This window comes from Gadus morhua, chromosome 4 (genome assembly GCF_902167405.1).
Source record: "Gadus morhua chromosome 4, gadMor3.0, whole genome shotgun sequence".
Taxonomy (NCBI): domain Eukaryota; kingdom Metazoa; phylum Chordata; class Actinopteri; order Gadiformes; family Gadidae; genus Gadus; species Gadus morhua.
The window spans coordinates 2,810,409-2,826,617 of NC_044051.1; the positions used below are offsets into that span (position 1 = coordinate 2,810,409).

At 43.9% G+C, this 16,209-nt stretch overlaps 2 protein-coding genes across 2 annotated transcripts; one reads left to right on the top strand and one right to left on the bottom strand.

The window, feature by feature from the left end:
• Nucleotides 1–3,716: 3,716 nt before the first annotated feature.
• On the top strand, nucleotides 3,717–6,224 carry LOC115541432 (toll-like receptor 2). Its single transcript, XM_030353162.1, has one exon. The coding sequence runs from the start codon at nucleotides 3,801–3,803 to the stop codon at nucleotides 6,204–6,206; it is 2,406 nt and encodes an 801-aa protein (XP_030209022.1). The 5' UTR covers nucleotides 3,717–3,800; the 3' UTR covers nucleotides 6,207–6,224.
• A 6,609-nt stretch (nucleotides 6,225–12,833) lies between these two features.
• Nucleotides 12,834–16,008, bottom strand: LOC115541426 (toll-like receptor 2). The gene is made up of 2 exons (XM_030353155.1): nucleotides 15,877–16,008; nucleotides 12,834–15,754 (listed from the first exon to the last, which is right to left on the bottom strand). The coding sequence occupies exons 1-2, from the start codon at nucleotides 15,888–15,890 to the stop codon at nucleotides 13,279–13,281; spliced, it is 2,490 nt and encodes an 829-aa protein (XP_030209015.1). The 5' UTR covers nucleotides 15,891–16,008; the 3' UTR covers nucleotides 12,834–13,278.
• Nucleotides 16,009–16,209: the final 201 nt, after the last annotated feature.

Below are 16,209 nucleotides of genomic sequence, written 5' to 3' on the forward strand. Positions count from 1 at the left end.
CTTTAATTTGAAAATTTGGAAGTCATAGATGTCATTGCACCTTATAAGGTTAAAACGATTTCTGGAAAGCAAAAGGCACCCTGCAGAAAAGCTGCTTCTGTAACAGTACAGAAAAAATAATGCAGGAGGGTTGAACGCATCTGGCGTAAAAAAAACCTTTATATTCACCATGATATCTATAAAGAGAGCCTCCTCCGTGCCTACAATTTAGACTTAAAAAGTGCTAGAGAAACATTTTTCTCCAATATCAATAAACCCAACACTAATAATGCAAAAACCCTATTTGCAACTCTTGACAGACTGACCAAACCCCCAACACAAATTCCACCTGATCTCCATTCTACGCAGAAATGCAATGAGTTTGCAGCTTTTTATACTGATAAAATTGAAGGCATCAGACACGCCAACAATATCTCCACAAAAATGTTGGACTACCATCCTGTTCAGGCAAAAGTAATGTGGCAAGGATGGCATGCTTTAATGCTATAGACTCTCAAACTCTTGTGGAAACTGTGACACAACTAAAGCCATCCACCTGATGCCTTGATACTTTACCTACCAACCTCTTTAAGAATGTTTTCGACTGCCTAGCAGTAGACATATTGCAGATAGTTAACAACTCTCTGCAGTCAGGCAATTTCCCAAAAACTTTGAAAACTGCAGTTATTAAACCCCTTTTAAAAAAGCGGAGCCTAGATGCCTCTATTATTAACAACTACAGACCAATATCAAATCTACCCTTCATAAAGTAAAATCATTGAGGAAGTTGTCCCTTTTCAAATCAAGTAATGGTGCCTATTGGAGCGTTGACTCCCTGCCAAAAGGTTCCTTGTATTTTTCCTTGTTTGTACACCTTCCACTGTACACCTTTAAAGGGGTAATTATGTTCCTCTTTGTCTGCATGGCTGCCTAATATGCATATCATGTATTAGGAGCACATAAGAGCAAAAAGGCTACATTTTATTAGATTAGTCTCCATTTTTCCAGGGGGGACTTTATGCAGATTTGCCACATTTTGAGATTAATCCCAGAACCAAAATTCCTAAACAATATACGCAAAGAATAATGATGCTTGTAATTTCTATTTGCACCTAGCACCTGGAACGTAACAATTTCCCCCCGGGGATCAATAAAGTTTTCTGATTCTGATTCTGATTAACATACATATTTGTTTATTATTAAAGTTGGGACCCCTATTGGCTTGGGGGCCCTTAACAGTCTTCTATGTATCTCATAGTGAGAAACAGTCCTGCTTCATTCCGGGCAGACCAACTACAGTTCCTCTTATTGTCCAGCTTCAAGGACCAATCAGATGACACTCCATCGCGTAGCAACCGTTCAGTTCCCTCACGGCGGGTAGCCGTATGTGAAACACATCCGGATTGGAGCATGCCCGTTATTGTGACATGGAATCACGAGACTGTGATAAATGAGCCACACAATTTTTTACAGCGTTCCCAATTGAAACCATTTCATCATGCAAGTGGTCATGGTTATTCCAAATCTATGACTGTTCCGCAATGAAATTGGGGGAAGTGGGCTGTAGTGTTTGTCTGAAAAAGCTGACAACGTTGGAATCCAGACAAACACACACACACAAAAAAAACACAACCAGAAAAAAAACAACCATAAAGAGATTAATAAACAAGCTCACATACCGCATAAAAATCTCTCTCTCTCTCTCTCTCTCTCTCTCTCTCTCTCTCTCTCTCTCTCTCTCTCTCTCTCTCTCTCTCTCTCTCTCTCTCTCTCTCTCTCTCTCTCTCTCTCTCTCTCTCTCTCTCTCTCTCTCTCTCTCTCTCTCTCTTTGGCCAATTAAGGACATGCAGAGCACCTGAGGAACAGGTGGAGAAGAAGGGCTGCAATAGCCTGCCTCTCCACTCGTTCGGGGCTCTCCCAGCCCTGGAGCTCCTGTACGGGGAGACCGGTCCTCGTGGGGGACGGGACTCCGCCCACGGGGGGCAGGACCGTCGATTCCTCCCAGGTTTTTTCGTTGTTATATTATTTAAAGTATGAGAGTTTGTTTGATTTTGGATTAAACATGCCTTTTTGGCTTTCGCCCAGCAAAGTTGTGTCCTGTTTCGGGAGGTCCGTTACCACAACAAACACAAACACACCCAAACACACACCCTATGATTTACCCAGTTCAAATGTATTCATAATGAAGCTGTTACATTCTGAATTAAACATGCCCTATATACACATGAGCCAATACAATAGATTATATATGTATATACACACACACCAAAGATTTATAGTGTGTTTTTAGGTTATTATTCAATGTTACGCATAATTTAGTCTTGAATTGCAGTCAACTGCGTGGAGGCGAGCTACAAGACACTGTTTGTGCTGTCCAACCACTTTGTGCAGAGTGAATGGTGTAACTACGAACTCTTCTTTGCCCAGCATAGAGCTATTGACGCCCAGCAAGACTCCCTGGTCTTCATCCTGTTGGAGCCTATTCCGACCAACTCTCTGCCCAAGAAGTTTTTGAAACTGAGGAGATTGCTGATGCAGCAGACGTACCTGGAGTGGCCCATGGATGAGCGAAAGCAGCAGGTGTTCTGGGTCAACCTCAGGTCTATGCTACAGGTGGCGGACCACCGGATCCTGAAGGATATGGCCCTAGAGTTAACCCAAAGCACTTCTCTGATCCCAGACCATTTGGTTCCTTTGTTAAAATGATGACTGCAGTCTAAAATGAAAATTTTCTGTGTCCCTTTCAAAGATAAATATTTTATTTATTGATTGCCAGATTGCCTAAATGAAACTCGACAAAACTGATTAATTACACTATTTTTTACAGTATATATTTCTGGTAAACGTTACTTCCTGTTTAGTTAAGTACTGATTTACTTTTGATTGCTTTTGATTGTATTCGATTAATATTTTTCATTTGTATGTTTGTTATTAATGTAAACGTCTCGAGCCAGGGTCCAAATAGAGAAATGCACGCCATTGCATTGTGTGGTTCAATAGGATATTGTTAAAACATTTACCGACGATGTAGCCTACATATGAAGTTTATTAAAACATGTATCTATGTAAATGTGTGTATAAAGAAAGCCTTTGCGATATCTGAAGCTGTTAATTATCATTTTGCATTTCAATAAAGAACTATTAAATCAGACAGTGTCTTCGGGCCTGACGGTTTGGTCTACAATACCCACATTGCGTGGGTAACATGAAATGCTCAAAAGTAAAGGAGGACAGGTCCTGGGATTCTCCTGGAAAGAAATAACAGACTGCCACTCAACTGTAGTTTGACTTTCAACGATTTAAACGTCTTAAGCAAACCAGCTGATGCATTAAGGTCTATCAGATAAAACATTTCTAAATAGGCTTCAACACATGCATACTAAATCCAAATACAAAGGAAAGCAGAAATTAATTTTCAGCTAAAGAGGAATTGATCAATGTTCACAAAAGAAAAAAGGAAATAAGCTGATGGCAATTAATTGTCACACCTCGTTATAAAACGGTAGATATGAATCCGTTCCTTCCCATAGCACCAACGAAAGACTTTGTAGCTGTTTCTTGTATGGTTTTCTGATCTATGAGATATGGCCATAAAAAGGTAAGCTGAGGAAATGATGGAGGAAATGAGGAAATTATTTACACGGGTTTCCAATGCTATTTGGGGGTGCAAATATTAATACAAAGTTCATTTGTTAAGTATTCTGATACAATAATTATTAACTGTTCACCGACTTCTTTTTATAATTTACAGTGTGCAAGTATTATTGCTATTATGGACAACAGCTCTCTTGTCTTGGAGGACCTTCTGCCTGGCTGAGCTGATGGAGGACCAAGGGTATGCATCGTGCGTCACTTCCAGACGACGAGTTCAGAACCTCTCCGGTCAAAATCTTACCAATGTTCCTTTGGATCTGAATAATGAGACGCAGTTCTTGGACATTTCTTACAACCCCCTAGTGGAACTGCAAGTAGCTCCCTTCCAAAGACTCTCACAACTCTGCTTCCTGAAGGCTACCAGCTGTGGTCTGAGGCTGATAAATCCTGGCGTATTCGTTCATACCCCAAAACTGGAATTCCTGAACATATCTAACAATTTGTTAGAAAACATCCCTGATCTATCGCTGCCACTGCTGAAGATCCTGGACTTGGCCGGCAACCAATATGACAGCTATCAATTACCGGCCACATTTGCGACGTTGGCAAATCTGTCTGTCCTTTACTTGGGAAGTGTAAATGCTTTACAAGTGGACTTAGATGATTTTGATTCCCTCTCGGATAGCTCATTGCATTATCTCATCATTGGAGGAGGTGTTGAGTGGCAACGGTACGATCGAGGTTCTCTCGCAAAGATGAAATCCCTCCAGAAGATAACCCTCAAAGTGCCTTTTTGTGAGAACCTTGATTTATTTGAAAACCTGCTGGAAGATGTGAACGAAACGCAAACAACCGATTTAGAGTTGGTCAACGTACTTCCTGACCTCTGCAATGTGACCGGGGACCCTTTCAGGACCCTGAGAACCATGCCACTGGTAAAAAATGTAACCATTGTAAACACTTGGATTAACAGCAGTTTCATGGTAATGTTTTTAAAGAATGTTTTTCTTTCGAATGTTAGAATGATTACATTTGCAAACATAACCTACAGCGAAGATACGCCTGATGGATTTAAGTTCCCCACTCTGAATCACACAATGGTCTTAAGTTCGTTTATATTAGATAGCATTAAACATTACCAATACAAATACCCCATTATAGAAATTAGTGTGGACATGTTTTCCAAGATGGACTATTTGAAGGTATCAGGCTCAAAAATAAACACTGTACCATGCAACCTTATCTCCTCCTTTCCGTCCCTGGCAACGCTGGACCTTTCAAACAACGTACTGACTGAAACAGGTTTCTGGCCGTCTATATGCTCCCATACTTCGGTGTTCCCCAAACTAAGGCACCTGTCTCTGAGCAAAAACCGCTTTGTTGACCTTTCCTTCATCGCTCAGCAGACCCACCAGATGAAGTACCTGGAATCTCTTGACTTGAGTTTCAACTCCATTTTTTTGGATAAACCGTGCTTTTGGCCCATCCACATCACATCACTGAGCCTGAGCAACAACAACCTGGGCAACAAAGTATTTTCCTTCCTGTCCCAGTATTTACAGCGAATTGACCTGTCAAAGACAGTCATCACCGCCCTAACAAAAGAAGACCTTTTGCAATTTCCCATGTTGACACACCTTTTCCTGAGCTCCAACAGCATTAAGGTCATCCCTACGGATCTATCCCCCACCTTGGTCAGTCTATACATAGACCAGAATTATATTACATCCGTCTCCCGAGAGTCTCTGGCGGGTCTTCCAAGTCTCAGGACTCTCAAAGCTGGAGACAACCCCTTTGTCTGCTCCTGTGACTCCTATTGGTTCATGACTGCTCTGAACAAATCCTTGCTGCCCGACTGGCCCATGGATTATACCTGCAGCACTCCCCCATCTGTGGCTGACCTGCCGATGTCCGAGTACAGAACCAGCAGGATGTCCTGTGAGGCCTGGCTTCAGGCTGCCGTGGCGTTGCCCGTGACGATGCTCATCGTGCTGGCCCTTTGCTCTGCGTTCTACGCCTGTGACGGAGTGTGGTACACCAAGATGCTGTGGGTGTGGATCCGCGTGAAGAGGAGAGGCCAGAAGCAGGCCAACCTGCTGAACAACACGACGTTTCGGTACCACTCGTTCATCTCCTACAGCCACCAAGACTCCGCCTGGGTGGAGAGCAAGCTGGTGCCGTCCCTGGAAGGGGCCGGACTCTCCCTGTGCATCCACGAGCGAGACTTTGTGCCCGGCCAGTGGATCGTGGACAACATCATCAACTGCGTGGAGGCGAGCTACAAGACGCTGTTTGTGCTGTCCAACCACTTTGTGCAGAGTGAATGGTGTAACTACGAACTCTTCTTTGCCCAGCATAGAGCTCTGGACGCCCAGCAAGACTCCCTGGTCTTCATCCTGTTGGAGCCTATTCCGACCAACTCTCTGCCCAAGAAGTTCTTGAAACTGAGGAGATTGCTGATGCAGCAGACGTACCTGGAGTGGCCCAAGGATGAGCGAAAGCAGCAGGTGTTCTGGGTCAACCTCAGGACTATGCTACAGGTGGCGGACCACCGGATCCTGAAGGATATGGCCCTAGAGTTAACCCAAAGCGCTTCTCTGATCCCAGACGATTTGGATCCTTTGTTAAAATGATGACTGCAGTCTAAAATGGAAAATGTGTGTGGCCCATTCAAAGGGACACACACAATTATTGTCTGTAAAATAAAATAGAAGAATTTAATTTGAACTATCATTGCCTAAATGAAACTCGACAAAACTGATCAATTGCAGTATTTTTTCTGGATATATTTCTGGTAAAACTTTCTTTAGTTTTCGTTTAAGTACTGCATTACTTTTGATTTCTGTTGATTGTAATCGATTAATATTTTTCCTTCTGTTTTTTATCAAAGTAAATGTCTCCACCCAGTGTCCATATAGAGAAACGCACGCCATTGCATGGCGTTTCTCAATAGGACATTGTTAAAAAATATACAGATGATGTAGCCTACATATGATATTTCATATTCATGAGAACATTTATCTATGTAAATGTATAAAGACAAGGCCCTTGTGATATCCAAAGCTGTTAATTCTCATTTCGTATTTCAATAAAGAACTTTTAAATCAAACACCCCTGACAGTTTGGACTACAATACCCACATCGTGACGACGCTGAAGTTGGCATCCGATTCGCAGCATCCGATTCGGCTTGAAAACCACTTAGAATCTTCAAATCGGTCCTGATTGAAAACCACTACACCTAGACTCTTCAAATTTGGACTACATTATCACAGTGAGGCTATACATTATGTAAAACATAGTTTCAGTTTTGTGAAACCTTTACCCTATTTGTGAAAATGCAATACAGGCTTATTTGAATGCTTTTTAGGGGTCCAGACCGCATTGCATTTTCACAAATAGGTTAAAGGCCCACTATGCAACTTTTTTAGCCAAAATTACATTAAGTATGCAGGTTGAGAGTTATGCTGATGGTTCTGCATCCATTTCTGGGTCGATTGGTGGGTGTGTCATTTACCCATGTCGCCTCTCCAGTGAAAAAGCGCATATGCAACTTGATCTGTTCGGACCGACACAATCCGGATGTGACGCAGCGGAAGTATCCTCGAAAATGTAGTCAGATTGTAGTTTCGAAAATGCTTTACGGCACAGACACACACCCAAACATGGCACCGGCTAGATATAAACAGCCAGTTGCGAGGCAATTGTTGCATTCATCATGGATCAATCGACTAATGGTACGGCCACACCAACCGCGTTACTCGCGTTGGATAACGCGAGTAACGCGCCTAACCTGACGCTTGATCATTGTGTGTCACAAAAATGGTTCAACGCGCCTGTGGCTGCGCTAGAGTCCGAGGTAGGAAACCCAAACGCCGCCGTGTTTGGGTGCATGATAGAGTTTAGATCGGGTTAGATTAAATAATCTCGGATATAAATAACGATCTCATCTCATCTCATCGTCATCCGTTTATCCGGGGTCGGGTCGCGGGGGGAGCAGCTCAAGCAGGGGGCTCCAGACTTCCCTTTCCCGGGCCACATTGACCAGCTCTGACGGGGGGATCCCGGGGCGTTCCCAGGCCAGTGTTGAGATATAATCTCTCCACCTAGTCCTGGGTCTTCCCCGAGGTCTCCTCCCCAATGGACGTGCCTGAAACACCTCCAAAGGGAGGCGCCCAGTGGGCATCCTTGCCAGATGCCCGAACCACCTCAGCTGACTCCTTTCTAAGTAAAGGAGCAGCGGCTCTAATCCGAGTTCCTCACGGATGACTGAGCTTCTCACCCTATCCCGCGACGCCAGCCACCCTTCTGAGAAAACTCATCTCGGCCGCTTTTACCCGCGATCTCGTCCTTTCGGTCATCACCCAACCCTCATGACCATAGGTGAGGATAGGATCGAAGATCGACCGGTAGATCGAGAGCTTTGCCTTCCGGCTCAGCTCTCTTTTCGTAACAACGGTGCGGTAAAGCGAACGCAATACCGCCCCCGCTGCTCTGATTCTCCGGCCAATCTCACGCTCCATAGTACCCTCACTCGCGAACAAGACCCCGAGGTACTTGAACTCCTTCACTTGGGCTAAGGACTCATAAATAACGATAATCGGGTTAAATAACTTCACATGGTGTGTCTGGTGTGTTTCCAGCATTCGTAGTGTTGATCAGCAGATATATAGTCCGCCAAGACGTTGAGGTTGCTTAGCAACCAGTGACTCTGTCCATGCAAGTGAACGGAGCGTTCACTCTTCGTCATAACTATCAAACCGAACATCCTTCACATTCACCGAGCGAACATTATGAAAGTAAAATGCACCTTTCTCGCTAAAAATGTTTCCATAAACGCATTTAATGGCGTAACTATGTTACTATTTCCACCCAGAATAAAGAAAGATGTCGGCCGTATGCTTCTGTGCAAGGGTCACTACAGTAACGAATTGCTTTACGGCACAGACCCCCAAACACGGAACCGGCTCGATATAAACACAAGTAACTAAGGGATTGTTATATTCATCATAGATCAGCCGACTAAAAAGAGACAGAGAAACCCAATGTCGGAGGAACAGAAGAAGAGAAAAGGGAGACTGACCGACAGAGAGGCCAGACACGAGTAAACGTTGGGCAAGCTTTTCAGGAATAGCGTGAACTGAAAGAAAAAGAAGACTGCAAATCAGACGCCGACTTGGCCGTGTTGCTTTTGAAATTGAAAGTACCCTTGGGTGAACTTTGTCTTCGTGGTATTCTTGATTCTGATAGTCTCTGTACAAATGTGTTTGCTCAACCATTTAGTTGTGAGCCCTGTAAAAATTGTTTTCTCGACCGTTTTGTTGTGAGCCCTATATGTTTCTAGCTTGCTTGCAACCATATAAACACCTTTGTTTCCATGGGTGTTTTGCTGTTCGTCTGTCCCCCAGATACAGACTGAATCCCCGAATCCAGGTTCTTGTTTATTTCGATTATTATGTTGGCCAAACCTCTTACACTGATTGTTCTGTTCAACCTAAGATAAAACAATTATAACCTAGGGTATAAGTTCTCCCGGTGAACTATAAAATAGGATGGATTTATGTTTATTGCAATGCAAATACACCCTTTTAAAAATGTATAACCTTGCCTACACTTTATGAACATCTACTTCGGACATGGCTCCACGCATTCGCCGGCTTCTTTGAAAACAAATGCACATGGCTCGCGTAGAAGTGCATGGGGAAGGGACGTCAACGAGTTGTTACGACAGTGTTGTGAAATATCTACTACGAAGCTGTAGGGGGCGCTGTGTAGAGAAATGTGCGTGCCAAAACCAAGAAAACAGCGAAGATATTCCCGAAGTTGCATAGTGGGCCTTTAAAGGTTTCACAAATCTGAAACTATGTTTTACATAATGTATAGCCTCACTGTGATAATTTAGTCCAGATTTGAAGAGTCTAGGTGTAGTGGTTTTTAATCAGGATCTGTTCTAATGCGGTCTGGACCCCTAAAAAGCATTAAAATGTGCCTTTATTGCATTTTCACAAATAGGGTAAAGGTTTCACAAATCTGAAACTATGTTTTACATAATGTGTAGCCTCACTGTGATAATTTAGTCCAGATTTGAAGAGTCTATGTGTAGTGGTTTTCAATCAGGACCCGTTCTAATGCAGTCTGGACCCCTAAAAAGCATTACAATTAGCCTGTATTGCATTTTCACAAATAGAAAAAAGGTTTCACAAATCTGTAACTATGTTTATTATAATGTATAGCCTCACTGTGATAATTTAGTCCAGATTTGAAGAGTCTAGGTGTAGTGGTTTTCAATCAGGACCGATTTAAAGTGGACCAGCTGCTGAATCGGTGCTGCGAATTGGATGCCAACTTCAGCGTCGTCACATCGTGCCTGTCTACAAACCACCCGCATAGTTTATACAACAACAAAAGAGGACGTGTTGTCAAACTTTGTCAACGCTCCTTGTTTTAAACTTGACAGTGTGTCAACTATGCATAGTGTAGGTCGGGGTCGGCAAGTAAGTTTGGCCCCGGGCCAAACAAATTCCAGCCAATATTTGGCGGGCCAGAAGGTTATCAAAGGCTAGTTCAAGGAATTGATTAATGAAAATGCATCTGGAACTGCGACGCAGGCCCGTCAGTTGGCTTAGTCATATGCCACACACTAGATTACTCTATAAAGATGTACATATAAACAAGGGTATGCCCAAATCACGTAAATGTCATGCCTGATCATGTTATGAGGCAGTTTTCAACCTGGTTTTGCAGCGGAGTCTGCAGGTAAAAGTGTCCGTAGAAAGGGTCTCATTGTATGCCAAGGCCACGCGTAAAGCCGCTCCTCCTTTCCTGTCTATGCTGGAGGGAGGGCAGTTGTGCACCTAAAAAAGCAGCATCCGCTCTTGAAACAAAACACACAACCACACACACACACACACACACACACACCACGGCGGGAGCTGTAGGCGAAGTAGCCTCATCAGAGACTATGCTTCTGTTAAACATCCAAGTCTCCGAGCTTGGCGTCTTAAATCTTTTGTGTAGGCCTATTTTTGCCAACAGCTCCTACCTTTCTCTACTCGCAGTATCACACAAAAATAGTAATGTCTGATCGCAATGGTTGTTGTATAGGCCATAGAGGGGTGTTCAGTTTAATTTAATATTGCATAGTTTCCAATAACTCCCGCTCAGCCCCTCGCAGCTTACGCGTGACCGTGACGAGTGGGTCTCTAACCTCGCGGGAGTAGTAGCAGGATTTGATACATTTAAATAAAAAACAAAATAAAGTTGTTTGTATCGGGCCCATTACATTTAGGGTAACTTACATCAATATTCGATATTCAAAATGTAAAAAAAAAAATCAAAGAAATCTAATAATAATCATATAACTTCTGAATAAACTGCAAGATATTATGTCTGGCGGGTCATTCGATCATTCTCACAATGGATCTTGCGAACCGTCGTAAATTTCTTTGGAGCGTTCCCCGAAACTCCTCTTAACATGAACGCGCGTGCACTGCACAACGTTCATAGGCTTGTAACTGTCCACTGACCCGTAGGTGTGTACCGCCCATGTCGGTGTTCGATTCGGCCAGATGAAATAGCCCGACTTCATTTACCGACGCGAATCGGGCAGTTGGTCCGGTGTGTGGTTGCCTTTACCGGACCAACTGCCCGATTCGGCCGATTACACATCGGCTGAAATGAACGCAGACGTGGCCGATTTGAGCGACCACACCAAATAGACTCATGTCATCGACGCCGATTTTCTCACGGACGCCGATTTTCGGTCCGGTGTGGGCTTGCCTTTAGTGGTTCGTGAAGTTCGTCGTACGAGCATCGTACAGGTTTCACACCGTTTCCCGAAAGCATCGTTGGTAACGAACGTCGTGAAAAAGTTCGTCGCTAAAGAGAGCTCCAGGGGCACTCGTAGGGTGCTAACAACATTGTTGTTACTTTAGCCTCAGTGGAGTCGCCAGCTGGACATTCCGTGGTATTGGATGTGTTTTATTAAAACACATCCAATACCACGGAATGTCCAGCTGGAGCAATTCCGCAGTACCCCAAAAACAGTGGTTACCGCCGGTAAACGCCACGTCACAAGGCATATAATAAAATCAAATGATTCCATTGCTCTTGTGTGGGAGGTCGCTTTCGTGCTGCACTTGCTGTTTCCATCTGTTTTTAATTCAACCATCGTGGTTAAAATGTCCACATATTGATCAATGACAGAAGACATACTGTACATGAATCATTCTGAGACCAGCAGGTGTCGGAGAATTTCTGCACGCGTTTTTTGTTGCGATAATTTCCATTAAGCACTGTAGGCGCTTCGGTGAGGCTGTGAGAAGTTCACTATTTATTGGACCGTGTCTAGACAGTTACGAACATCCCTGACCATAGATAATCGCGTTTGTAGCCTACGCTCAGACGTGAACTCATCATTGCGTGCGTCTTCATTCATAAAAAAAAAAAGAATCGTTCGGGAGTATGCAAATTATTCTAAAGAGGTGTAGAGTCTGTGCGCAGCCCTGCCTTTTCCAGTGAACCAAGAAAGCCTGCACCGTGAATAACGGGGGATTTTACCCCCTCACTCACAACATGGGCTCTAGTGGGATCAATTGTGTTTTAATACTTGTAGCATTCATATTATTGCTGTCTATTCTTTTCGTGGGATACTCTGGTGTTGGCCTTGATGGGGAGATATTTTAACCCTTTTTAACCCTATTTTCCTGTGACATTCCTGCGTCTTCACCTCCTACAGAGCCCATCTCAGCACGGTGTCAGTGGACATTTACAAGGCTACGAATGTCGTTAGAGCAGTGCACGTTTGTTCATGTTAAGAGGAGTTTCGCGAAACGCTCCAAAGAAATTTACGAAGGTTCGTAAGATCCTTTGTGAGAACGATGGTTCGAGCTTGGATCCATCGTTATCGGAAAACGGGGCCCAGCAGTGCTGTGGTGTGTGTTGCTGTGTTGTTTTGTTGTGAAGCGTCGGGCAGAAGGGAAAGTGCTGTGTGTGTCTCCCGGAGGGTTGATAAGAGTTATAGTACCCCGCTGGTGCGGGCGGACTGGTAATGGTTGACACTGACAAGCAAGCTAAAAAAATCAAACAACGTTATTCGGTACCCACCCGAAGCGTTCTGTGTCCCACCATCTCGGTTCATCCTCCTACACTATAACACAGTTGACACACTTGTCAAGTTTAAAGCAAGGAGCGTTGACAACGTTTGACAACACGTCCTTTTTTGGTGTTGTGTAAACTATGCAGGCAGTAGAGAGCCGAAGACACTGATTTAATAGTTCTTTATTGAAATGCGAAATGAGAATTAACAGCTTCGGAAATCGCAAAGGCTGCGTCTTTATAAACACATTTACATAGATAGATGTTTTCGTAAATTTCATATGTAGGCTACGTCGTCTGTATATTTTTAAAAAATATCCTATTGCACCACGCGATGCAATGGCGTGCATTTCTCTATATTGACACTGAGTGGAGACATTTACTTTAGTAACAAACATAGGAAAGAAAAATATCGATAAATACAATAAACAGAAATCAAAAGTAATGCAGTACTTAAACTAAAAAGAAAGTAAGTTTTACCAGAAATATGTACGGAAAAAATACTTTAATTGATCAGTTTTGTCGAGTTTCATTCAGGCAATAATAGTTAAAATGAAAAACATTTATCTTTGAATGGGCCACACACAATTTTCATTTTGGACTGCAGTCATCATTTTAACAAAGGAACCAAATCGTCTGGGATCAGAGAAGCGCTTTGGGTTAACTCTAGGGCCATATCCTTCAGGATCCGGTGGTCCGCCACCTGTAGCATAGACCTGAGGTTGACCCAGAACACCTGCTGCTTTCGCTCATCCTTGGGCCACTCCAGGTACGTCTGCTGCATCAGCAATTTCCTCAGTTTCAAAAACTTCTTGGGCAGAGAGTTGGTCGGAATAGGCTCCAACAGGATGAAGACCAGGGAGTCTTGCTGGGCGTCAATAGCTCTATGCTGGGCAAAGAAGAGTTCGTAGTTACACCATTCACTCTGCACAAAGTGGTTGGACAGCACAAACAGTGTCTTGTAGCTCTCCTCCACACAGTTGATGATGTTATCCACGATCCACTGGCCGGGCACAAAGTCTCGCTCGTGGATGCACAGGGAGATTCCGGCCCCTTCCAGGGACGGCACCAGCTTGCTCTCCACCCAGGCGGAGTCTTGGTGGCTGTAGGAGATGAACGAGTGGTACCGAAACGTTGTGTTGTTCAGCAGGTTGGCCTGCTTCTGGCCTCTCCTCTTCACGCGGATCCACATCCACAGCATCTTGGTGTACCACACTCCGTCACAGGCGTAGAACGCAGAGCAAAGGGCCAGCACGATGAGCATCGTCACGGGCAACGCCACGACAGCCTGAAGCCAGGCCTCACAGGACATCCTGCTGGTTCTGTACTCGGACATCGGCAGGTCAGCCACAGATGGGGGAGTGCTGCAGGTATAATCCAAGGGCCAGTCGGGCAGCAAGGATTTGTTCAGAGCAGTCATGAACCAATAGGAGTCACAGGAGCAGACAAAGGGGTTGTCTCCAGCTTTCAGAGTCCTGAGACTTGGAAGACCCGCCAGAGACTCCCGGGAGATGGATGTAATGGAATTCTGATCTATGTACAGACTGACCAAGGTGTGGGATAGATCCGTAGGGATGACCTTAATGCTGTTGAAGCTCAGGAAAAGGTGTTTCAACATGGGAAATTGCAAAAGGTCTTCTTGTGTTAGGGCGGTGATGCCTGTCTTTGACAGGTCAATTCGCTGTAAATACTGGGACAGGAAGGAAAATACTTTGTTGCCCAGGTTGTTGTTGCTCAGGCTCAGTGATGTGATGTGGATGGGCCAGAAGCACGGTTTATCCAAAAAAATGGAGTTGAAACTCAAGTCAAAAGATTCCAGGTACTTCATCTGGTGGGTGTGCTGAGCGATGAAGGAAAGGTCAACAAAGCGGTTCTTGCTCAAAGAGAGGTTCCGTAGTTTGGGAAACACTGAGGTATAGGAGCACCCAGACCACCAGAACCCTGTGTCAGACAGTAGGTTGTTTGAGAGGTCCAGGGTTTCCAGGGACGGCAGGGAGGACATAACCTTGCAAGGTACAATGTTCATTCCTGTGCCTGAGAACTTTAAATAGTCCATCTTGGAAAACATGTCCACACTAATTTCAATAGAGGGGTATCTGTATTGGTAATGATTTACTCCATCAAATATAAGGGACCGTAGGACGATGGTGTGATTCAGAGTGGGGAACCTAAATCCTTCAGCTGTATCTTCATTGTAGGTTACGTTTACAAATGTAAGTGTTCGAACATTGGAAAGTAGAACATTCTTCAAAAATAGCACAAAGAAACTGCTGTTAATCCAAGTGTTTACAATGGTGAAATCCTTTATGAGTGGCATCGCTCTCAGGCTCCTAAAAGGGTCCCCGGTCACATTGCAGAGGTCAGGAAGTACGTTGACCAACTCTAAATCGGTTGTTTGCGTTTCATTCACATCTTCGAGCAGGTTTTCAAGTAAATCAAAGTTCTCACAAAAAGGCACTTTGAGGGTTATCTTCTGGAGGGATTTCATCTTTGCAAGAGAACCACGATCGTACCGTTGCCACTCAAAACCTCCTCCAAGGATGAGATGTTTCAACGAGCTATCCGAGAGGGAATCAAAATCATTGAAGTCCACTTGTAAAGCATTTTCACTTCCCAAATAAAGGGCGGACAGATTTGCCAACGTCTCAAAAGTGGCCGGTAATTGATAGCTGCCATATTGGTTGCCGGCCAAGTCCAGGATCTTAAGCAGTGGCAGTGATAGATCAGGGATAAAATCTAACAAATTGTTAGATATGTTCAGGAATTTCAGTTTCGGGGTATGAACGAATAAGCCAGGATTTATTACCCTCAGACCACAGCTGGTAGCCTTAAGGAAGCAGAGTTGTGAGAGTCTTTGGAAGGGGGCTGCCTGCAGTTTCACAAGGGGGTTGTGAGAAATGTCAAGGGACTGCGTCTCATTATTCAGATCCAAAGGAACATTGGTAAGATTCTGACCGGAGAGGTTCTTATCTCGTCGACTGGAAGTGACACACGATGCATGCCCTTGGTCCTCCATCAGCTCGGCCAGGCAGAGGGTCCTCCAAGACAAGAGAGCTGTTGTCCATAATAGCAATGCTACTCGCACACTGTAGACATAAAAAGAAGTCGGTGAACTGTTAATCATTATTGTAGCAGAATACTTAACAAATTAACTTTGGATTAATATTTGCACCACCAAATTTCATCATAGTTAAAAAAGTACTTTTACCTTTTCATGGCCATATCTCCTAGATCCCAGAAGCATACACAAAACAGCTACAATGTCTCTGGTTGGTGCTTTGGGAGGGAGTGAATTTATATCTTCCCTTTTTTAAATGTGCACAAAACACCCTTTTGGCTCATTTCCCTTTTCCTTTGTTAACATTGAGCAATTCATCTTAAATTGGGCTGCAAAGAAACGTTTTAGATTTCCCAGATTTGTGCATTCCTTTGTATGCTATTTAATGAGGTTGATGGATTGGTTAGAAACAAACGTAAAAGCTATTGGATACAGATTAAAGGGCATGAAAAAATGACGAAAGAAGTCAATGAAAAAAATTAT

Excerpts from the sequence above, each read along its gene's own strand:
- LOC115541432 (XM_030353162.1), top strand. The coding sequence starts at position 3,801 with ATGGAGGACCAAGGGTATGCATCGTGCGTCACTTCCAGACGACGAGTT.